Source organism: Engystomops pustulosus, chromosome 5, assembly GCF_040894005.1.
Source record: "Engystomops pustulosus chromosome 5, aEngPut4.maternal, whole genome shotgun sequence".
Taxonomy (NCBI): Eukaryota; Metazoa; Chordata; class Amphibia; order Anura; family Leptodactylidae; genus Engystomops; species Engystomops pustulosus.
In genome coordinates, this window is record NC_092415.1 from 74,873,959 (window position 1) to 74,899,884 (window position 25,926).

The window sequence follows — 25,926 nt, forward strand, 5'->3', positions numbered from 1 at the left end:
TACTGGATATTCTTGCAAATTGCACGGAAACTCAGAATTTTCTCCCAGAATGGATTCAGTATAAAGCGTAGAGATGGCTTTGCTCTCTCTCCTGTATTAAACTCTAAATGAACTGATTACTTCCAATTATTAACTGGTGGAGTTAATCATTTTAAGAATACCCGGATAGCACTAGCTTATTGGTGCATGGTCAAGAGTCTGCTACATGTAGGGTTAATTTTGCAGTACCATTTACATAAACTATATTGACATTACTATAAAGTGATCTGCAGTGCCATATAGCATCTAGTAATTTCACTATGCGTATCAGGTTTTAAATCAAGCTGAATTGACTTTCTGTATTAAGTTCCAGAGCACAGCAAATAGATAAGTGGTAAGTATATAAATATGTGGTTACATAGGCTTATTGTGTAAGACGTTATGGTCTTATTCTCTCCTAGCGGTTCACAACATGTCATCTAATACACCTGGGCATGGCCCACCATCCTTTGTAGGACTAATCTTCAATTTCTTCTGAAAGGAGAGAGAATTTTTTTATGTCCTTAATAATGACCTTAAGAACATGTCAGCCAAATTAACTCCCCAAAACTATTAAATTTTTTTTTATAAACTGACATTAGAAAGCATTGCCCCTATCCCTACATTGTCCCTCTACATAATTGTAAACCGAAATAATCAAGTCGAAAAGCTGTATGCAATTTCCTAAGATGGGTCTAATGAGCCATTTTCTTACTCAGCAGTAGAGTTTATTCATGAGTGTCAGGCACAGCCACACCCGCAGTGCTTGACTAACCGCCTGTATAATGATCTGACACTCCTGGTGCTTACTGCCTCTCTGTACTTCCTGGTTCTGGCTCCTACGCCCCCTGCATTCTGTGTGTGTATAAGTGATTCAACGGCTACAGAATGCTGCCCTGTGTCTCTCCCAGGTGTATAGGAGAACGGCGCATGTCAGGTACTTGTGTAGCGATGTCTGTGTCTCTCACATGTGTATAGGAGAGCAGAGCACGTGAGGTACATGTGTAGCTGGTGTCTGTGTCTCTTACAAATGTATAGGAGAGCAGAGCATGTCAGGTACTTTTGTAGCTGATGTCTGTGTCTCTCATGTGTATAAGAGAACAGAGCATTTCAGGTGCTTGTGTAGCTGATGCCTGTCTCTCACATGTGTATGGGAGAACGGAACATGTCAGATACTTGTATAGCTGGTGTCTGTGTTTCTCACATGTGTATAGGAAAACAGAGGATGTCAGGTGCTTCTGTAGCTGATGTCTGTTTCTCACATGTGTATAGGAGTACAGAGCATGTCAGGTACTTGTGTAACTGATGAGTGTGTCTCTCAAATGTGTATAGCAGAACATGTCATGTACTTGTGTAACTGATGTCTGTGTCTCACATGTGTATAGGAGAACAGAGCATGTCAGGTATTTGTGTATCTGATGTCTGTGTCTCTCACATGTGTATAAGAGAGCAGAGCATGTCAGGTAATTGTGTAGCTGATGTCTGTTTCTCACATGTGTATAGGAGAACAGAGCATGTCAGATACTTGTGTAACTGATGTCTGTATCTCGCACATGTGTATAGGAGAACAGAGCATGTCAGGTACTTGTATAACTGATGTCTGTGTCTCTCACATGTGCATAGGAGAGCAGAACATGTCAGGTACTTCTGTAGCTGATTTCTGTGTCTCTCACAAGTGTATAGGAGAGCAGAGCATGTCAGGTACTTGTGTAGCTGATGTCTGTGTCTCTCACATGTGTATAGGAGTACAGAGCATTTCAGGTTCTTGTTTAGCTGATGTCTGTGTCTCTCACATGTGTGTAGGAGAACAGAGCATGTCAGATGTTTGTGTAGCTGATGTATGTTTCTCACATGTGTATAGGAGAACCGAGCATGTCAGGTACTTGTGTAACTGATGTATGTGTATCTCACATGTGTATAGGAGAACACAGCATGTCAGGTATTTCTGTAGCTGATGTCTGTGTCTCTCACATGTGTATAGGAGAACAGAGCATGTCAAGTGCTTGTTTAGCTGATGTCTGTGTCTCTCACATGTGTATAGGAGAACAGAGAATGTGAGGTACTTGTGTAGCTGATGTCTGTGTTTCTCACATGTGTATAGGAGAACAGAGCATTTCAGGTACTTGTGTGGCTGATGTCCGTGCCTCTCACATGTATAAAGGAAATAGCATTCATAAAGGAGAATTTAAGGCAGGAAAAAATGGGGAAGGAACTTTTAATATAGAGCAGAGAACAAATAGGAGAATGGTATATAGGGAATGTAGGTATTATCAAATAGTGGGGGGGGGGGGCAGTTTAGTTGAATTTCCAAAAATGTACTACCTCATATTGTTTATTCCAACCAAAATATAGACAATTTGGTTTCTGTTTTATGTGGAATGGAAAAAGATATGCACTCTTTGGTTAATTCTTTCATTTTGATCAATTTAGGGCTGTCGCTAACATCTACCTCATCCAGATAAGAAATCAATTTTCTGGATATCTCACTGTTTCACAATTCTAACAAAACCCACTTTAACATTGAACACAAACAGTTACATTCTGTATGGAAAGCATTCAGACCCCTTAAAATTTTTCACCCTTTGTTTCATTGCAGCCAAATGTACACTTTAAACACCATCTTCTCAGAAAAAAAACTGAACTGTAGATAATTTTTGATAATGTATTAACCTCTTACTGGCTGCAGGTGATTGGAGAGGGCTCACGAGCTGAGCCCTCTCCATAGCCGTAAGTGTAACTGTAGTATGGCAGCAAATGGTAGGATCAAAAAATAAATTAAAAAAAAAACATAAACATGTTGGGTATCTCCGCATCCCAAAATGTTTGATCCATCAAAATATAATAATGGTTATTCCAGACGTTTAACCCCGTAACGGAAAATAGCGCCCACTTTTTTCCCATTTTGAAAAATATAAAAAATTTTTATTAAAAGTTATCAAAAGGCCCTATAGTCCAAAAAAATGGTAGGATTGAAAATGCCATCAAAAGTCGCAAAAAAAGACATCACACACAGCTCCACACATGAAGTATAAAAAAGTTATTAGTGCCAGAACATGCCAAAATGAAGATTTTTAATTTTTATAAATGTATAAAACGCTATAAACCCTAGATAAATTTATTATGCTTGTGATCTTACCAACCTAAAGAGTAAAGTAGACACGTCATTTGGGTCACTCAGTGACAGCTGTAAAATACAAGCCCACAAGAAAATGGTGCAAATGCATTTTTTCACCAATTTCACTACATTCAAAATTTTTTCCTGCTTCTCAGTATGAGTCATACAATATTAAATATTGTCATTATGAAGTGAAATTTATTACGTTGAAAAGAATCCCTCATACAGCTCCTTACATGAAAAATAAAAAAAAGTTATGGATTTTTGAAGGTGGTGAGTAAAAAATGAAAGTGCAAAAACCGAGAAAGGGCTTGGTCGTTAGGGGGTTAAACAAGAAAAACAGAAATATCACATGGTTACAATACTCAGACCCTTTGCTCAGTTTTGAGTAGAGGCAACCTTTGAGCTAGTACAGCCATGGGTCTTCTTGGGAATGATGCTACAAGTTTCTCACACCTGGATTTGGGGATCCTCTGCGAGTCTTCCTTGCAGATCTTCTGCAATTCCCTCAGGTTGGATGGTGAACGTTGGGGGGCAGCGATTTTCAGTCTCCACAGAGATGCTCAATTGGGTTTAGGTCAGGGCTGTGGCTTGACCAGTCAATAATAGTGACAGAATAAGTGGGCTTCAGTATAACTCTATCTGTATATTTTATTTGTCTTGTAGTAAGGTGAGCCTTTGGCTGAGTTTGCAGTGCAGAGCACTCTGAAATAGGGGTTTCATCCAGGATATCTCTGTACTTGGCCACTTTCATCTTTTTTTAGATTGCAACCTGTCGTCCTGTCTCTGTAGCTGAAAAACATCCACCACCATGTTTCACTTTTGGGATTGTATTTGGCAGGTGATGAGCATTGCCTGGTTTTCTCCACACATACTGCTCAGAATTAACACCAAAAAGTTAAATGTTCGTCTCATTCTCAACAGAGAATTTTATTTCTCAAAGTCTGTGAGTTCTTCATGTGTGTGTTTTCAAACTGTATGCAGGCTCATATGTCATGCACTGAGGAGAGGCTTCTGTCGGCACACTCTACCATAAAGCCCACCCCTGGTGTAGGGATGCAGTGATAGTTGGCTTTGAGAAACTTTCTCCCATCTCCTTACTGCATCTTTTGAGCTCAGCCACAGTGATCTTAGGGTCCTTCTTTACCTCTATCACCAAGGCTCTTTTCCCACGATTGCTTAGTTTGGCTGGACATCCAGGTTGAGGAAGTGTTGTGATCATCCAAAACTTCTTCCATTTAAGGATTATGGGGGTCACTGTGCTCTTAGGACTCTTGAGTGATGCAGAAAATCATTTATAACCTTGTCCAGATCTGTGCCTTGCCTCAATTCTTTCTCTGAGCTCCTTGGACAGTTCCTTAAACCTCATGATTCTCATGTGCTCTGACATGCACTGTGATCTTTGTGGTCAGGTATATAGACAGGTGTGTGCCTTTGAAATGGACATTTCAAGAGGAGCTACCAACTTTCTTAAACTTATTCCATGTATATAGGGTTATAGGGTGATCTGTGAGGTCAGGTATGTAGACAGGTGTTTGCCTTTGAAATGGACATTTCAAGGGAAGCTACCAATTTTCTTAAACTTATTTAATGTATATAGGGTTACTTAGCCCATTAAGGTGATAAAGAACTTATCTCTCCGTATTTTATTGTGCCCTGTATATTGCATAAAAATAGCTTTTATTCCTCTGCATGCCTTACTGCTGGATCACAGCTGCCTACAAAACCCCTCCTTCTGGTCTGTTTCAAAAACCCCCATTCTGAAATCTTATATACCCTCGGCAATTATGGAGGCCTGGGTGCACTCCGCATGCATGGGCCTTTGTGCATTGTAGGCACCCTTTAAGTGTACAATTTGGATTTTACCTGTAATTTCAGGTGAGTTTTCCATCATCTACACATTGAGTACATATTGCATCTCTTATTGTGTGTTATGTTTACTTACTTTTTATTTTATTACAGGAAGATACAGATCCATCTATTCATGAGAGCCTTGGCATAGAGAACACCTTATGGGCAAGCACAGTGGTTGCATCTGGTAAGAAAATTATTTTTATTTTGACTTTATTTATGCGTCATATAAAGTTCTCAGTGAAAACCAATTTAAAATACTGTAGATTCACTGGGGAAAAATTTGGAGTAACTATATGAATAAAAGGAAAGATGGGTTCATCTCATAATTTATGAATATAGGTGAAGAGATTCTGTGACGTCTCTTCATTGTGTTGCCCATGCCGGGATACATGGGAGCTTTCTTCAGTGTGTGTAATTGCAGGATGCTAACCTATTGCGCCCTGCTTTGCCACAGCTTTTAACAGTATCGGCACCCTTAGGACCCCGATACTGTTAATAGAATGAGGGGAAACTTCCATTATTATTGGAGCTCTGCTCCAGGACGCCCCCTCACAGGATTGTAGGATTCAGAGCTGGAGCTCCAATGATCGTTCAGCACGGGCTGGTACCTCACTCGAACTCCGCTCCAGGATGCCCCTCACAGGATCGCAGGGCACAGAGCTGGAGCTCCAATGATAATTCAATAGGGGTTGGTACCTCACTTGAGTGTCAGCCAAGTGGGGCTTTTTCAGCACAAAAATTGTGCTGAAAACTCGGCTTATACCTGAGTATATACTGTATCAGTATAATAATTGTCTATTTACAAGACTGAGCTAAATGTGTTTTTTTTTTTTAATTTAAGCTTGAAAAGCTTTACAAATTTGCAACAAAAAACATATTTGCACAAAAAAAAATCGAATGGTTTTTACAGCTTTCACTGTGTTGTCAGTTACACATCTCTTTCAGGGACGTAACTAGGTGAGGCAGGGACCTAAAGCCAACTTGAATGGGGCCTCCTTCCCCCTTAAAATCCTACCTCAGCCCCTGCGCCATTTTGGATTTGACGCGGTTTTGTCTGACTATCTGTTATATCTGTTATCTATTATCTGTTATATTTTCCCAATGTGTCTTGTCTTTCCCGGAGCCTGTTTTTCCTAACTCAGACTTTTGTTTAGTTACTGTCTTGACATATTTCTTTGTCCCTGTGTGAACACTGGCCTGTCTCTGATTTCCTGTTACCAGTCTTCCCTGTCACATTGTTGGGGTTTACTGGGCAGGTTTGTGACACACATATATAGCATATAAAAATCACATATACACATACATACAATTTATGGGCGGTATTGTGACTGAGTGAGTAGCACTTCTGCCTTGCAGCGCTTGGGTTCAAACCCCACCCAGGTCAACTTCTGCAAAGAGTTTGTATGTTCTCTCCATGTTTGCATGGGTTTCCTCCCGGTACTCCGGTTTCCTCCCACACTCCAAAACATACTGTTAGGTTGTTTAGTTTGTGAGCCCCATGGGGACTGGGACCAAATTGACATGCTTTGTGCAGTGCTGTGTAATCTGTGTGCGCTATATAAAGAATTATAAATAAAGAATTATTATATTATTATACCATATACAGACATAAAGCAAATGCACATACATACAGCATATACACACCTTATACACACATACAGCTTATACACATCACATAAACACACACAAAGAGATCATATACACATCAAATATACAGACACAAACAGTGCCATATACAGCCATACAAAAAAGAGAGATGGCCACAGCATCCAATATGTTGAAAAAAGGTTAAACCTTTATTCACACAGGCATAGAAAAAACTGCAATGTTTCGATTCACCATGAATCTTTGTCAAGCATATACCGCCATACTGCATATAAACACACAAATATAGAGTGTACATAGTAGACAGCAGGAAGCAGAGAGAAGAGATTCCAGTTCCTCCATGACATCTTGTGAGCGTGGCAGGGCATGAAGAAGGCACTACTGGCGTTGAAGTGGGACGGCGCATGGCTTTTTCTACCCTGCAAACTAGATCTATAGCCAGTGAACATTCAGGCCTGAAAATTTGTAGCGGAATTACAGACAGGACGTGGTGAAGAGTTGTTCACTGGTGCAGATGCATGCCAGATACATCAGGAGGCCAGGGCTTCATATCAGAAAATGCATGTATTTTTGCTATAAGCTGTTAAAATTATCTTTCGAAATAAGTTTTTTCCTTGTATCACTACATTCACCATAACTTTTACAGTATAACCTGTATAGGGGCTGCGTTAGGTGTAATTTTGTACAGGAAGATCTGTTGTTTTCATTGATACATTGGGAACTTTGGTAATCAGGCTTTTTGGACGCCTGACATGTATGTTAAGAGGAAGGTGATTATAATCCTTCATACTCATCGCTTGTAACTTTTATTTTACCTAAAGAACTATCTTTTGATGCTTTTAATAAACCTGGAAGGAAAAAGAATTCCAACCGGTGAAAGTGTGTTTGAGATGGACAGCGTTTCATACAGAGTCTCCATTATTTAGCATTCCTGTACAGGGAATGACATGCAAGTTACTGTTTGTCTTATATTGGGATGCTTGGAATCTTTAATAAAATACTTTAAACTATTCAAACTAGTATAAAATCTTAATGGATACTAAGTCATTGCACCTTATCTTCTGTGCATTAAATCCCTTATGCCCTTACATTAAACTACTGTTACTGATCCTTTGCACTATCGATTTGTGGTCTTTCGCCTCTAAAATTGTCAGGACAGCAGCAATCAGAGCTGAACATTTCTGAGGAATTCCCCACATAATTCCCATAGCACTTCTCAATCGCCTGACCTTGACCCTTATGACTTTTTACAAAGTGCATGTGAAAGATCTCAATTTTAGAATTTATAATTGTTATTTTGAAGAACTGTCATATTGTATGCCCAATATGGAAATTATTTTACTATACATTTTTAGTTTTCTCAACTCTGTTTGTAATATTCGTTTTTACTTTTTCACTTTTTTACTTTTCTACAATTTTATAACTAGTAATGTTGTCATTATCTTTTTGCCCAGTTTGATCATTTTGGACATAAGCATTGGTATACCAGCATGGTATCAGCATGGTGGTACATTAAGTAGTATAGTGCATTCAACGGCAGTTTTTATGTGCTAAAAAAAAGCCCAAATGGGATATAAAGGGAGTGTGTGATCTACCGCTACGACCCCCAACTGTCTGAGATCAGTAATGTTTTTCCTATATCACTGAATTGACACCATTTTGCCCCATTTTGTGGTTAAGTGGTGGGACAAGTGGACCCACCAAGTTTGCACCTATTTTGTGTATCACTGACATCTTTCAAACTTCAGACAACCCTTTTAAGGTTAGAACTATAAACTAGAAGTTGTTGTACAATTATGTGTTTCTCATATCTTCATGTGTTGAGACCCCCAGAAATTGCAAAATGAGGGGTCCTTTGGAGCTGACGGAAATTGGAGAGCACTGTCTGAAGGACCCCTCTTTTTGGCAATCTGTGGGGGTCTCACCACTGAGACCACCACTGATCAGTACGTTAGGCAACATCCCGTGGATAGGGCCTAAGTTTTGTTCATGGGAAAACCCCTTTAAGCATTGAAATAGGTCTAGCAGAATATAATTCACTCCATAAATGACTTGTTTGGAATTTGTTCTTTACTTTTGGGGTAAATCCCTTAAATGTCATGGGTGAGTGGGCCCATTGGGTCTGATAACCTAGCTCTGCTGTAATGATCACATATATATTCTATGGACTTTCCATACTTTTACTGTAGCTGAATCTGTACCAGGTTTATTATATAGATGTAAAGTTTGCAAGTTAGGATAAAAAGCACATTTTTGGTGTAAATTATATCCTACTGTACTTCACATGAGTTAAATGTGGAGCTTGGGAGAGACCTCATTTTCACTAAAGACAGGTTGCAAATGGCCATTACAGCTGCAGTACACATATGCATTACTGCTTTCTTTAAGCATTTGCATTACAATATAATTGAGTGTTATAACTTACCTTGAACCCTGACAGAATCCTCTCCGTAGTCCTAGGGGTGGGGCTTTTGTTTAGATGTATTTAAAAAACAACATGCATCTTGTCTGTGTTGCCGATTGCTCAGCTCTTTGCCCCCACCGTTGTGCTCGTGTACAGCTCCTCCCTCTCCCACTGATGTCAGCTCTGTGAAAGAGCAGAAGGGAGGAGCTGTTCAAGAGCACAAAAGAGCTGGGGGCCAAGAGCTGAGCAGTCTGCAGCACAGACAAGTTGCATGTTATTGTTTAACTGCATCCAAACCAAAGCCCAACCAGTGGGAATACAAAGCGGATTCTTTCAGGAAACCAGGCAATTTATAACACACAATTATATTGTAATGCAAATGCTTAGAGAAAGTAGAATTTGCAATGCAACTGTAATGGGCATCTGTAACCTGTCTTTTGTGAAAATGAGGTCCCTGGTGACGGGTTCCCTTTAACACACCTGCCTATTGATCACATTACTTAAAAGTCGAAATTGTATCTGAATATATGGAAAGAATTGAAAATATACAGTACCAGTATGGGTTAGCACAATGTGATTGTAAGGTATGACAGTTTCACATTATTTAGAGACAATACGGTCCCAAAAAAGAAAAGGGAAATATTTGTACAATATTATTGGAGTTTTCATTTTCCTCCCTAACAAAAGCTTTTGTGTCATTGCCATAAGGAAGCAATCACTTGTGTACATGTTGTGGAAGAGATGTATTGATGCAGGCTAAATATCCAGCTCATAAATCATGCCTTTGGTTTGGAGTGCACACGTTGTAATACAAAGTCGTAGAGCATGTCATGTTGCACTTAGCATATCTGGGCTTACATTATGGAGCTCTCCTTGCATTAATTTGTTAGTGATAATAAGTTGTTTGTTGATTGCAATTTCTCTTTTCATCTCTGACAGTCGGTCAAGAAATGATTAATTAAAGTTAATTATTTCTCTAATCCTGGTGGCTTGGGATATTTAGACTACATGCAAGTTTGTCAGGGGCCTGCTCTGCCATCATGTTCATCTAATATTAATAGCACATTCATCTCCTGAAAGAGGCAGACATAATGCATTGGGAAATTAAGATGGAAGTATTGATCTGTTGCTTCATTGTACAGGAGTGATGGGGAAGACACTTATCTATAGGATATGACACAGGGCTGAGGCTCTATTATAAAACAGTCAAGCCAATGTTTCATTATATCAATTTCTATTCAGGAAAACTTGAATCAATACTGTTGTCACTTATTAGTAGAGCAAATGTGAACATACTATTATTTGTACACCATGGAATTGAGAATGACCATAATTTTATACAATAATAAAAGTAATGAAATATCCAGTATCTGTGAATGAAAAATGCCCTTACAAATAAAGGAAACGGAAATGCTGTATGATCTGTAGTCCGCATGATAGAGAGCAGGAGGAGCTGAGCAGATTGGTATATACAGTTGTTTGTAGTCTGGAAGCACTTACCATACTGACTGTCTGAAAGATACTAGCATAAATTATTATTATTTTAAGAAGAATACTGTAAAGGGCAATGTTTTTCTATGTGCTTAATTGTCCGTTCATTGTTATATATTCTAGGCACTGTAATAGGTGTTGTCATTTATACTGGAAAGGAGACAAGAAGTGTAATGAATACGTCAAATCCAAAAAACAAGGTAAGGACATCTTGATAAAGATTTTAAAGATGTTAACTTGATAAAGCGGAGACACCCAAAACTGTAAAGTTACTGACAAAAAATATTTTTGCTTATTGGAGATTGGCAAAAGTTTTTTATACTTTACAGTTGTACTTTATATTGATTTGCTTTTCTACAAGATTACATGTCTTACTTTGAATCCTATAATATTTGTTTATAATGTTAGTACAGGCAGTTCTCTGAGTTAAGGACACCAGATTTAGAGACAACTTAATTTACTGTACCTTAACAATCTGTAACAATCACCTGTAAGAGTTATGAAAGGTCTCTGCAACAAAGCTTTATTGTTTATACTTGTTCCTATTGACAACCCAAAATTATAAAACCTAATTGTCACTGGGACATAAAACTATTTTTTCTGGAGTTACCCATATCAAATACAAGCAGTTCCAGAATTAAAGAGGACCTGTCATCAGATTTTGACCACCCTGACTAACAATGCCTGCTGATATAGGGTCCTCCCCATATGACCTAAAATTAGCTGCCAGTGGGGCACTGTACCTAAATTACAGATGTTTTTATGATATGCAAATTAGCATTTGTGACTCTTCTCTCTCCCAGACTGGCAGTGAACCATGCCCCATGCCTTGTGTTACATTCATGACATGTGACCAGTGACATTATCGCAGGTCCTTTAGCCTTCTATGAATAGCAAACTGAACACCATGCATGTGATTACATGAAATCACAGCAGCCTCCAAGAAGTCTGAAGAGGACTAGAAGTCCATGGAGGCTGCTGTGACCTCATGTGGTCGGAAACATGCATGGGATACAGTTTGCTATTATTAAGAGGCTTAAGTACCTGAGATGATGTCACTCTGGTCACATGACAAGAACTGTGACCAATAAGGAAGCATAAGGCATGGGTAGGAGTAGATGGTAGGGGCCGGCCGAGCAGGACACGCCTTCTCTGATGCCAGGTAATATAAGATAAATTGTGATTTATGTGGATGTAAGCGAAATAATTTTTAGCTTAAAGAAGGGTGTCAGTCAGTTAATAGGGCAAGGAAGCTGTCACTGGCTGTATATGTGCAAATGTGGTGACAGGTTCCCTTTAAGAGCGCCCGACTTACAGAAGAGACATCTAGATGCTGATAGTTTCCTGAGCTTTAGCCCCTTGCTACAATTATTTACCGTTAGAGATATCAAAGGTGCCTATGGTGAAGGTTTATTGCTAATCCTCGTTGACACTAATTGAGCATGCATATTAAAATTTTCTTGAATTGCCCTGCCTCCTTGTTCCTGATTTACAGGCATCAGGGCTATGATATTCTGCTGTATAGAACATTGAGGTACAAAGTGGAGGGGAAAGGCAGCCAGGGAGAAGAGCTAATAGTGTGATATGTATAGAATATGTTTGTCAGAGAAAGGGTGAAAATATGCTCACCGTTTCAAGTTGTGCTAAACAGCCGCAACAATATATGCCTTCTGTATATGGCTCAGAGCTATACCCACTAACACTCAAAGCATCAGCAGTTGTGACTTTTAGACAATAAAAACCTTGCTATATCCTTCAATCTGAGTGCGCCATTCAGTCAGTTCAAGTACCCTTTCTTCATACAAACATTGAGAGAAAACTCATTGGGCTCATCTTGTGACCAGGAATACATAATCTAAAGTCCTGTTAAATTGCAACGTCTACCCCATGTATGTATCTGATCACATGAAATTAAAGCAGCATAATGTTTGTCCTACTTGGCCAGCCACACTTATCTACTCCTCCCTATGTCCTATGCCTTTCTTCAGCATGTCATGTGACAAGGGTGACATCATCACAGGTCCTTTAGCCTCCTAACATTAGCAAACTATACACCATTCATGTATCTGATCACAAATCACAGCAGCCTCCATGGAATTCTACTTCTCCCCATCCTCCATGGAGGCTGCTGTGATTTGTGATCAGCATGGTGATCATGAATGGTGTATAGTTTGCTAATGTTAGGAGGCTAAAGGACCTGTGATGATGTCACCCTTGTCACATGACATGCTAAAGAAAGGCATAGGATATAGGGAGGAGTAGATAAGTGTGGCTGGCCAAGTAGGACAAACATTATGTAATGCCAGGGAATATAAGGTAAAGTTGATTTATGTGGATGTAAGGGAAACAATTTTTAGCTAAAAGAAGTGTGTCAGTTAGTTAATGGGGCTCTATAGGAGCCTGTCACTAGCTTTATATATGAAAATGTGGTGACAGGTTCTCTTTAATAACAGAACCTAAAGAACCTATCCTATGTAACCCGTGCTATGTATATGTACTTTGTTGTTGACTATCTGTAATTATTCAGATTTGATTGTAATCCAAACCCATCTACTGATATAAATAAGGGATCTTGCAAATGGAATGTGAATATAAACAGGTTATCCGGTTATCAAAAAAAAATCCTCAAAACTATAAAATCAAGTAAAAACGCTACTTTTTGACACCACTTAGTGACTGATATACTGATCAATGCTACACACAGACAGGTGGGACTGTATTGCTAGTTTGAGACATTACAGTTTTTTAAAAAATTATTTTGGGTAACTTTATTATTTTTAAAAAGCTTGTTAAATAGATTGATATATGGCTTTGTCGGAAAAGATTCAGATGGGATATTGATATACTTCATTGCTGATTCAGGGGAGATAAGTGGGCAAACTTACAAAGATGCCCTTTATAATTAAGAAGGCCGAAAAAAAGGACGAAGCAACAGGTGTAAAACGCATTTCGGGTGCATACATTGGTCTCCTAGGATTGTCCACAACCCCCTGTCTGTGGGTAAGCGTTACTTGTTGTGGTGATTTGTATAGATACCACAAGGTACATTTGGTCTCTATTTTCAACTTATGTTCTTTGTGATTTTTTGCTTATTGGAGTATGTAACATAATTGTTACATACTATAATAACATTATATATATATATAATTTATATATATATACACTCACTGGCCACTTTATTAGGTACACCATGCTAGTAACGGGTTGGACCCCCTTTTGCCTTCAGAACTGCCTCAATTCTTTGTGGCATAGATTCAACAAGGTGCTGGAAGCATTCCTCAGAGATTTTGGTCCATATTGACATGATGGCATCACACAGTTGCCGTAGATTTGTCGGCTGCACATCCATGATGCGAATCTCCCGTTCCACCACATCCCAAAGATGCTCTATTGGATTGAGATCTGGTGACTGTGGAGGCCATTTGAGTACAGTGAACTCATTGTCATGTTCAAGAAACCAGTCTGAGAGGATTCCAGCTTTATGACATGGCGCATTATCCTACTGAAAGTAGCCATCAGATGTTGGGTACATTGTGGTCATAAAGGGATGGACAGCAACAATACTCAGGTAGGCTGTGGCGTTGCAACGATGCTCAATTGGTACCAAGGGGCCCAAAGAGTGCCAAGAAAATATTCCCCACACCATGACACCACCACCACCAGCCTGAACCGTTGATACAAGGCAGGATGGATCCATGCTTTCATGTTGTTGACGCTAAATTCTGACCCTACCATCCGAATGTCGCAGCAGAAATCGAGACTCATCAGACCAGGCCACGTTTTTCCAATCTTCTACTGTCCAATTTCGATGAGCAAATTGTAGCCTCAGTTTCCTGTTCTTAGCTGAAAGGAGTGGCACCCGGTGTGGTCTTCTGCTGCTGTAGCCCATCTTCCTCAAAGTTCGACGTACTGTGTGTTCAGAGATGCTCTTCTGCCTACCTTGGTTGTAATGGGTGGCGATTTGAGTCACTGTTGCCTTTCTATCAGCTTGAACCAGTCTGCCCATTCTACTCTGACCTCTGGCATCAACAAGGCATTTCCGCCCACAGAACTGCCGCTCACTGGATGTTTTTTCTTTTTCGGACCATTCTCTGTAAACCCTAGAGATGATTGTGCGTGAAAATCCCAGTAGATCATCAGTTTCTGAAATACTCAGACCAGCCCTTCTGGCACCAACAACCATGCCACGTTCAAAGGCACTCAAATCACCTTTCTTCCCCATACTGATGCTCGGTTTGAACTGCAGGAGATTGTCTTGACCATGTCTACATGCCTAAATGCACTGAGTTGCCGCCATGTGATTGGCTGATTAGAAATTAAGTGTTAACGAGCAGTTGGACAGGTGTACCTAATAAAGTGGCCGGTGAGTGTGTATATATATATATATTTTATCCGGTGAGTGCCTGTTTTCATCTCAGGCTCTCCTTTGTTATTGTAAAGGAATTCTGTTTATTTGTACATTGAATTATTCCTTTATAACTCTGAGGAAGTAGTTTCCCATGACGATACACGTGGGAAGCCTTCCGCCAATGCCCACCTTCTTCCGCCTCTGGTGGTATGGTCACGTTTACTTGGTCATAGCTATTTTTCACTCTTCCTGGCACATGCACTTAGTTTTTTTCCATTTGGACAATACATTTGATGGTTCATTTTTTTGGGCTTTGCAATTAGGTTTACCAATATCAGGATGTTCTCTATAGGTTGGTGTTTACAGATATGTGTCTAGTTATAGTACTCTTCCAATGATTATCAGGTCATTGGACATTGCGGTGTGCGGTTGACCTATACCTGGGTCACTGCTGTGTATTTTGTGTACATTTGGTATTTTAAATGATTTTAAATGTGTGTCTCCAGTGTGATTTGTTTTTTGAATAAATATATTTACCGATGAGCCGTTTCTTGCGCTTCTTTTCTCTTTTTTCATAGATTTGAATTATTGAATGCATAATAAAAATCACTTTTATAGATCGGTATGAGGCCGATCTTTTGTAGATGTACAATGATAAGTGGGTGGTCTTATCCACTGACAGAAAGTTATCCCTGTTTGTACATTTATTTGAGAAAGCTGTCATTAACTGAGAAGGATGTCCACTTGACTGAAGTCGAGAATGAACAGGCAATGAGTATTAAAATTTTTTCTAAATCTCTGCCTCTAGAACTTCATATCAATCTATGAAGCAAATCTTGCTCTATAATATACTGCATGCAGCTCTTGGCATTCTTTAGATGAGCTTCAAGAAGTAGTCACCAGAAAAGGTGTGCCCTGTCAGGTTTAATAAGTGGGATTTCTTGCCTTCTAAATGTGGTTGAGACCATCTGTTATGTTGTGCAGAAGTCAATGGATACACAGCTGATAGTCCTACTGAATAGACGGTAAGAATTTATATTATGGCTAGAAAAAAGCAGCTAAGTAAAGAAAAATGAGTGGCCATCATTACTCTAAGAAATGAAGGTCAGTCCAAAAAATTGGGAGAACTTTGAAAGTGTCCCCAAGTGCAGTTGCAAAACCATCAAGCGCTACAAAGAAACTGTCTGGCATGAGGACTGCCCCAGGAAAGGAAGACCAAGAGTTGCCTCTGCTGCAGAGGATAAGTTTATTTAAGTCACCAGCCTCAGAAATCATAGGTTAACAGCAGCTCAGATCAGATACCAGGTCAATGCCGCACACATCCCTACAACAACTGTTAAGAGAAGACTGTGTGCAGCAGCCTTCATGGTAAAATAGCTTGTAGAAAACAATTGCTAAGGACAGGTTACAAGCAGAAGAGACTTGTTTGGGCTAAAGAACACAAGGGATGGACATTAGGGCAGAAATCTGTGCTTTGTTATGATGAGTCCAAATTTGAGATCATTGGTTCCAACCACTGTGTCTATGTGCAACACAGAAAAGGTGAACAGATGGACTCTACATGTCTGGTTCCCCCCGTGAAGCATGGAGGAGGAGGTGTAATGGGATGGGGGTGCTTTGGTGACACTGTTGGGTATTTTATTGAAAATTGAAGGTATACTGAACCAGCATGGTCACCACAGCATCTTGCAGCGGCATGCTATTATATCCACTTTGCGTTTAGTTGGAACATCAATTCTTGTTCGACAGGACAGTGACCCCAAACACACCTCCAGGCTGTGTAAGGGCTATTTGACCAAGAATGAGAGTGATGGGATGCTAAGCCAGATGACCTGGCCTCCACAGTCACCAGACCTGAACCCAATTGAAATTATTTGTTAAGTATATAATTCCACATGTATTAATTAATAGTTGTGATGCATTTAGTGTGAATCTACTATTTTTATAGTCATGAAAATACAAAAAACTCTTTGAATGAGAAGATGTGTCCAAACTTTTGGTCTGTACTGTACATACTGTAAAAATATGAAGTGCAAAAGTTTCGTATGATCCCATTGTGCAAGTGTCATATTACAGTTAAGATGTGTTTCCAAACAGCAGCCTGTCAGTCAACACTCCAAGAGGGGAAAGTGAATAATGTGTAATATGCTTTGTGCAGCGCTGCGTAATCTGTGTGCGCTATATAAATAAAGAATTATTATTATTATTATTATTATTACATAAAAAAACAGTCCTTAAAATAATGGATAGTATAAAATGTGTATACTGCTTGTCATTTACAAGAATAATTAAGAGACCTATATGATACTACTTGTTCCAGAATAATAACGCTATTGTCAGTGTTTGGATGTTGCACGCTTTACAAGAAACATACCCTTGCATAAGTATTTTAGGCATATTCAGCACAGGAGGAGGAGTTAATGTGACATTTTGTCATTTGGATAATGAATCATCTATTGAATGTTCCCCAGAAATGAAGAACAGGATGGTTTAGTAATTTGCCTCAGGAAAGCAAAACTGTCAATATATGTCTGTAACGGGCAGAAAGTGGTGAACGTTGACGACTGTTTTGTTTAATGTGTTGATGGTCTCTGCCAGCATAAACTGTCCATCACCATTGTCTATTTCTCATGAAGACTACATTTCCTGCGGGCAGGAGGAGGGCCACATTAACTGTCCAGGCTCTGATGAGATTTCCATTCAAACAATGACTTCCCTTTCTTGGAAGTTAAAACTCGTGCAACTCGGACGTGAGAACAACTTCTCTGGGGTTCAATGTATTTAACAATATGCCAACACAGTGGGGGACATTCACTATGGGGTATCCACCTGTTTTGTGGCTCTCCTGCTGCCTGTTCTCCTGCCCAACCATTTATTAATATGTGTCTTTTTAACATGTGTCATGTTTTTGCTGCTGGAAAGTGGTGGAGAGTAGACCAAGAGAAAATTAGTTTAGCAGAACAGAAACCTTCACTTGGAGTCACCGTTCTCCGGGGGTGGAAGTTTGGGTGCTGATAATCTAGTGGATATAGTTTGCTCCGTCCTCTGGCTAGTATTTTGCACACCATTTGTAGTTGGCTGTGGGGTTTCAGAAAATACGGACTCCCTTATTTTGATTTATGCCGCCTTCCTTTCTTGTGTCCAATTCCGAATGGACAAGCCGTCCAGTTCAGCCACGGATGCATTTTTTGGTTGCATTGGTCATTGCTGAGCAAATTCTCTGACTACAGCACACATTTGTGACACTTGGAACAGAAAATGGTCCTACCACCAAAAATAATATCTGATAAGCACCACAAAATTAAATATTTACATCCTTACCGCCACAGGTAATAGCATTTTATATAAATGTACCCCAGTGACTTATTGTAGTGTATTGCATAGGCAACATCTTGTTATTTGGGACCACAATGGTAGGTGACATTATTGATGGTAGTCTTATTGTATAATATGGCTTTTGCAACCAATCATTTGCCACAGACAAACCTGTTTTACAGTTTTTTTTTATCTTTCTAATCCCTACCAAGCATGTTACTGGCCAGAGTTGGTCACATTATGATGATATTGTAATAGCCATCTTAAAAACTTTTCATTATGCTGTTCTTCTCTAATTTGTTCTGGATGAACATTCTTGTGAAACAGACATGTGTCTACACACAATGGAACTGCAAATCACAGTTAGAAAAGAAAGGGATTTTAGGGACACATCCAATTGCTTAGGAAAATCATACAAATTAGTAGGGGTGTTGGATGTTGGACCCACCCTGATTATCTAAGGGTCCATTGAATGAGACCAGTGAATGAGAAACACCATGTTATGTAGGAAGTATTTAGGAAACTAGAATGCAGGAGCATACATTATTTTTGGCGTAAGACGATATGCAAGACGTTTTTAAGCCTTATGTTATTTGTCTTTTTCTCTAAAACTTTAGGAGTTACTCCTTGGCTTTTTATTGTAAAGATTTATATAATTAATGAAATCTATTCTTAGACATCTCTTCTTAAAACAAAACACTTTCTTTAAAGGAAACCTATGATCAAGAATCTAATCCTAATCCTAATCCTATAACATGATCCAAACTTAAACTAATATGCAAATTTCCTGCAGAGGCTAGCCTCTCCAAGCTGTGGGAGCAAAGACTACTCTACGCCCTGGTATCCTATGCTGTCCCTTAAATGAACCATATGATCTACCTTAATAGGTACATAATGGTAGGTTTCCTTTAATGTAGATGTGTGTTCTGACATTTTAAAAAAGCTTGACGGAAAGCTTCTGTTTAAAAGTAATAAGGAAAATCCACATACTCTCCTCTTCTGGGGGCAGTTCTGTGCCCCTCCCCCATCCTTTCCCCTAATTGGTTGCTAGCCTCAATGGTCACATCTACATGAATGGTACATGCCTCCCGCAGAATGCAGTTGGCTTAGCCATTATCTGTACAGTCTATGTGATAGAAGAGTGAAGAAATCAGGCGATACCTTTTTGAGGCTGACTATATTGATGGTGAGCTTTCGAGAATACTACTTCTCTTCGTCAGACATGATGTTATTATGCATGAAACAGAAAATTCACAGCATTTTATGCACACTAAACAGTGATCATCAAAGGATATTAAAAAAAACTTCTAAAACAACAGATTGATAAAAACAAGATAAACTCAAGACTATAGGCCCACTTCCTGATGGTACAATACTGGCCACCATGGATGTGGAATCTCTATACACTAGCATCCCCCATAAAGATGGAATAGCAGCATGCCGGGCACACATGGAGAAGCACAACTTACTAACAGAACTGGTCTCAGAACTCATACAATTTGTGCTCAGCCACAAATATTTCTCATTTGGAGAGGATCTGTACCTACAGTGTATGGGAACATCAATGGGTTCTAGGTGTGCACCACAGTATGCCAATCTTTTTATGGCTGAACTGGAAGGGGCTTACTTATCCACATGCACCACCAAACCCATGATCTACCTCCGTTATATTGATGAGATTCTGATCATTTGGACTGCAGGTGAGGAGGCCCTAATTCAATTCCATGAGGGCTACTACAACTTTCACCCCAACATCAATCTGAAACTAAGCTATTCGGACAATTCTGTCTATACAGATTAAAGACAGCTGCTTAACCACAACAATCTTCCATAAACCAGCAGACAGAACGGCCTACCTGAGAAATAACAGCTTCCACCCCAAACATACCAGTCTATAATATACAGCCAGGCCATACGCTACAACCGTATCTGTTCAGACAGGAAAGACCTGAAAAAACACCTCCTGGAGCTCAGGTCTGAATTTCTCCAGTTGGGCTACAGACCAAAAGTGACTGATAACCAAATAGGTAAAGCAGCAGCCATCAAAAACCGAGATGATTTACTAAAATATAAGGAGACCCAACAGGAGGCCAGAGTACCCTTAGTAGTCACTTACAGCCCACAACTGGAGATCCAGGTCACATTGCCAAGGAACTCCAACCGATTCTGCATAAAGATACGAGACTAAAAGAAATATTCCCAGTTCCTCCTCTCCTGTCCTTCCGGCAACCACCAAACCTGAAACAACTGGTTGTCTGGAGTGCCCTGAGACCTCAATCAGAAAATGGTACCTCACCCTGCCTGCAAAGCAGGTGTAAAACGTGCCAGCACATTCGCACAGGTGACCAGGTACCTGTACCTCAATCACAGCAGGTACATCAGATCAAGGGGACCTTTTCCTGCAGGTCCTCTAATGTGGTCTACCTTATTATGTGTCAACAGTGTCCAACCACGGGCCTTTATGTTGGGGAAACAGGCCAGAGACTCCATCAACGTATGAACTCACACAGAGCTGATATTAAAAATGAAAGGAAAGATCTGCCAGTGGCTGCACATTTCTCCAGAGAGGACCACACTATGGAAGATCTGCAGATTACTATTATAATGGGACATTTTTAGACACAGAGGGAAAGGAAAGAATGGGAGTTTAAATTAATGAGGAGATTCAACACCTTACAAAGTGGTCTTAACATTCATGCCAGCTTCATGACCTCCTACCTCTGACCTGGAGGCCACAAGCAGATAAGAGCCAGGGCTCTTGTGTCTCGCCTCATAGGTTTTTTATTTTTTATTGTAATTAAGATCTACCTGTATTTATCAATCTGTTGTTTTAGAGGTTTTTTTTTAATATCCTTTGATGATCGCTGTTTAGTGTGTATAAAATGCTGTGAATTTTCTGTTTCATGCATAACATCATGTCTGATGAAGAGAACTAGTATTCTCGAAAGCTCACCATCAAATATACTCAGTTAGCCTCAAAAGGTATCGCCTGATTTCTTCACTCTTCTTCTGCTCTCCATGGCTAACACGGTACAAATCTACACTACTAGCAGTCTATGTGATATCACTTCTGCTTTGATGGGATGGAAATCCCCTAGCCATTGGAGCTAGAGGTTCCCTAAAGAAAATGGAATAATGGAGTTTTAGACAAAACGTGTACCCTGAGAGTTTTTTTATTTTTTTTTTTTATTTTTTAGAAAAGATTTAGTTAAACTTTTCTTATTCCATTGATTTCCAAATACTTAAAGAATCCAAGTCAAAAATAAAACTGCTTTATATGAGGGAGTTCCCATAACCCCCATATACTATCTACATCCTTTAATAGGGGGAACTCCACTGAGGCATAGTTGCAGATTTTTCTCTAGCCCCCACAGGTTTTTCTCTCTACTGTCAAATTAGTGGGGCTCGGCTGTCTGCTAACATGAGAGGACCTATTCGGTATTGAAAGTACCCTAAATCTGTGATGAGTAGATTCCCTACTGTCCGATGACTGGCTTTTTAGTGAATGGGGGGAACATAGAAGTATGTTCTCTCCGTGTTTGTGTGGGTTTCCTTCGGGTCCTCTGGTTTCCTCCCACATTCCAAGACATACTGGAAGGTTGATTAGATCGCGAGCCCCATTGGGGACAGGGACCAATTTGGCAAACTCTGTGTAGCACTGCGTAATCTTTGTGCGCTATATAAATACAGGAATTATTATTATTACACTTCCAACTCTGCCAGAATATGTCTATTAATTGGTACAAGGTCATCTTTAAATACCATTAGACCAGGCACTGAACCTTATGACTGGAGTCATACCAATAATGGACCACTACGTTTGGATATCATCCATAATTTTAATTCCAAATTCATATTACCTTATTTTTCAGACTATAAGGCACACAAAAAATTCTTTGATTTTCTCAATCAAAGGTGCACCTTATAGTCCAGTGCGCCTTATATATGAGCCGTACTTACAGACATCAGCTGCCTTGAACTGTGTACAGGTCTGTCACTTGCTGGTCATTCATCCTTATAATCCGGTGCGCCTTATAGTCTGAAAAATATGGTATTTTCTCTAAACCTCTGAGCAGGACCCACATGGCTTTACAAGGTTCAGAAACACTTTATCCACAGCAGCTCCTCAGTCCAGCCAACAGTATCTATACCTTGGGAAACCTCCAATAAATTATTTATGCACTAAATATTATACCTTTTGAGATTTATTTTATTGAACACGGCCATCAGAATGTATGTAAACAGATATCCTTGCCAGCCAGCATTTGTTGTTCAGTGTGCATATGATGCATTGCCTGGTTATTTGACAGTGTTTGGTGTCCTGACTGCTTACCACCTATACTTTTGTTATATGTTCTGGATTTTTTACAGTTCATCTCATATTAGGGTGATTGATGCTAGTGGTTGTTACTGTATTGAAGGTTCATTTTTTTTTTTTTTTTTAATTTCTATTGCAGACTAAGCACATTATCAGTATGGTAGTGAGGTAGTTGTACATGATGGAATATATTCATGTGTTTCCATGGCTTATAGCTGGCAGCATTTGTAGTTCTTATTAATCTGCTGAAAGAGCAAGGATGTTAGGGGAGAAAAGATAATATGAGTTTCCTGCAGCGGTTTTACAATCTCTGGGGAATATTGATTTGTGTTTCTAATTGGAAAAAATATGTTGATGTGTGACGGACTATGACAGGTGATACATTGTTTATGTGTACTGCACATGTTGGTTGTTATTTAGGTAGTTGGTGAAAATTGAAAATGGACAATTGAGTTGTCAAATGCACATACAGTAATAAGTTTTATGATATTAAGAGAAGGAAAATACTCTTCAGAGTTGTTTCAGATTAGAGGGTGCCTGCAGCTTGTTGACCATGGCGATGGTCCAAATAGCTGTGGTAGTAAATAAAACACTTGGTGGAGTTTCTTTTCTTCAGCTTGTGCCAAGCTTTATGATATTATTACTAGACTCAGAATTTGAAAGTCTTTTTAGCATATTGAGATTTTAGCATGTTATTTTATTAAAGTGGCTAACAATGGAATTTATCTTGCTGGCCTCTGCAAGGGTAGGCCACTAATATTTTATTGGGCAAGGGTGGGTCACCTGAAAAAACTGTTTTGAAATCAAGTCAGCCATAGCTCTCTTTGGCTTGACAGTGATGAGTGTATTTTATTATTTTGGACATGTTGACTTAGTGCCCCAAATTGCCCTGTATTAGGTTTGTTTGAGGATGATTTAATAGTTAGCAGACCACATAGGACTCCTCTCTGGTTCTCCCTGCTCCTGTCTGCTTCAATGAAGCCAGGCAAGTACACCTCAGCTTCACTGTGCAGTAGAGTCAGTGTGCATAGACAATGATACTTTTAGAATAGTTTTATAAGAATTTTTAAATGGAAGAGTGTGTCTAAATATTTTTTTTTGTTTTCGGCTATACAAATAGGGGACTCAGATTCCTCTTTAATTTGGGACACTAAACCACCGCTCCATAATAGCCTGTTAGTGGACTCCCTTTAATATGACTATGACTATTGGGGACATGATGGCGTGAATTTGCCATTCTCCTCATAACAGGTTGTTTATGGGTGCTATTTTCCATTACGTATCACTTTAAATAAAGAGAAATTTATTTATTTTACAAACTATAGGTTTGTATTTTCTTTTTTACTATTAATGGGATAAACAAAGTTCCTTTGCGTAAAAATAGCAGCCAATAATGGATGCAACTGTAATTGTAACAGTGCTTGACACTTCATCCTAATTGATATTAATTGAAACAAGCACAGAGCAATCTGTTGGTAAATAAATTCAGAGATACTCAAGTCTGGTTTCATCGAAGTGCCTATATTACTGTCATATTAGCTAAAAATATACAATGCAGGCAATCTGCATCTGATGATATATCAGTTGCACTAAATAGGATCTGTCATCTTTGCAGACATTAACTATTTCAAATGCAAACATCAGTTTTTAGTTATAATTGCTAGTGCTGCAGAAAAATCCTGCATCTGCACCCAGTGTTCAGCATGAACAATCACTTCTTCTAAATATAAAATTCACATACTAGTCTTATAACCCCCCCCCCCCCCCCCCTTCCAGTTGTGCACTGTACATAAGCTATATCAGCTTAACTGGTGGTACCTACACATCTAATAAAGTTAGATCTCAGTTATTGCTGTGCAATCTGTCATGGGCTCTGTAGCACCACTTTTAGACATTTCACTGCTGACCAGTTCACCACAAAAGATGTCTAGTTTATGCGGCTATATAAAGGACATCTGCTGCTGCAAAAATTTTGAGCTTTTACCCTATTAAACCACCAGCACCCTTAAGTAGAGCTTCTAGCATTCTATCATTTTATGTTTTATTTTTCAATCATTTAAAAATTTAGGAGTCATGTTTATTCCTGAGATAAGTTACTTTTCAAGGCTGGAGGATTGGGGGGGGGCGGGTGGAGGTATGATTTCATCTGCTCCTATGTTTGTTTCAATAGCACCTAGAATCATGCTAAGAATCTCTTCTTTCAGATGGCATCACTTGTGGTTCTTTGAGCTCAAGAACTAGAGATACGGGGAGTTAAAGACATAGTTGGAGACATAATTTCCCTACATTTCCTATAACTACAAGCCTGATGAGATTCTTTTCCATAATATGATACCATCTTTAGCGTGGTTCTAGATACTATAGTCACCTGAAGTGACACTCCCCCTGCAGCCTCTAAAAATAACTCAGGCAAAACATGCATCTTCTCTGTTCACAAGACTGCAAAGGAAATTTAGTTTTTTATAGGTAAACGTGTGATATTTAATATAGAATCAGGAATTGTTGAAAGGACATTTCATACCCTACATGAGGTGGCCAGTAGTTTTGCAGGATAAAATCTGATGACAGGGTCTCTTTAAAACAAACACATATTTCCCAAAAAATGCATAGTGTAACTGTAAATATATAAATAGTGTTTATTACCAAGCTCAGACTGGCCCACAGGTGTACCAGTGAACCTATCTGCTGACTTTGCCCCAAAACCCACAACTCTACCCCACACGGCACCTGCTGACTCTTGCCCAGTAAAATGAAGATGTAGAGAGCAGTAGGCTCCCTTTGTCATCACGGTTTCTCTGCTTATGCTGCGTGCAGCAGAGGTCGGCAGGTGCACTGTGTGCGATTACTTTCCTTCTCAATATTTCTTTATGTCTCTATTTTTACTATTAACACTACTATTAATGTTAAATGGCTAAACACATGTTTCTACTTATACATAAGTTGACATCTGCTTTCAAGACATTGGGGGTTATTTATCCTTAGGCAGGCTCCTTAAGACGGTTCTATGTCTATAGTTTTAGCTCTGCTGTCCATCAGATTCATGAAAGTGGTTTGTATGTGAAAGAAAATTCTCAAATTTTACTAAGTTTTATTGTCGTTTTAGCTCCTATCACTCCCTAGGCTAGTCAATGGAAAATTCCAGGGTGTGGTCGGGGCCTCTCTAAGCAGACACATTATGATCCCTTTAGTTCTGTGACCAGAAAATGTGGTTATATTATCAAAGGACAGGGTTATATACACTTCCTACATCTCTGCAATTCCACAACAGACTGCTAAATCTGCTGTGCCTTCCTCCCCCACTTATCTGTCTGTATCTTTACACTCCTCACGCTACTGGTGGCAGGAACTCTGTGTCTGTGGGTGTGGCACATCAAGAACGAGGTGAGTACACGTTTATTTTTTTTCAAAAGCCGCCCCATTCCGACTCCTAATTTTTTTAAACTCTCGGACAACCTCTT

General features: G+C 39.4%; 1 protein-coding gene across 4 annotated transcripts in view; it reads left to right on the forward strand.

The window, feature by feature from the left end:
- Window positions 1-25,926, forward strand: part of ATP9B (ATPase phospholipid transporting 9B (putative)) — a 214,788-nt gene that overhangs the window by 90,177 nt on the left and 98,685 nt on the right. For all 4 annotated transcript variants that reach the window (XM_072152377.1, XM_072152375.1, XM_072152376.1 and 1 more), the window contains 2 exons: window positions 5,096-5,171; window positions 10,611-10,687. In XM_072152377.1, the coding sequence (XP_072008478.1) occupies window positions 5,096-5,171; window positions 10,611-10,687 (153 nt within the window). The remainder of the gene's footprint in view (window positions 1-5,095; window positions 5,172-10,610; window positions 10,688-25,926) is intronic.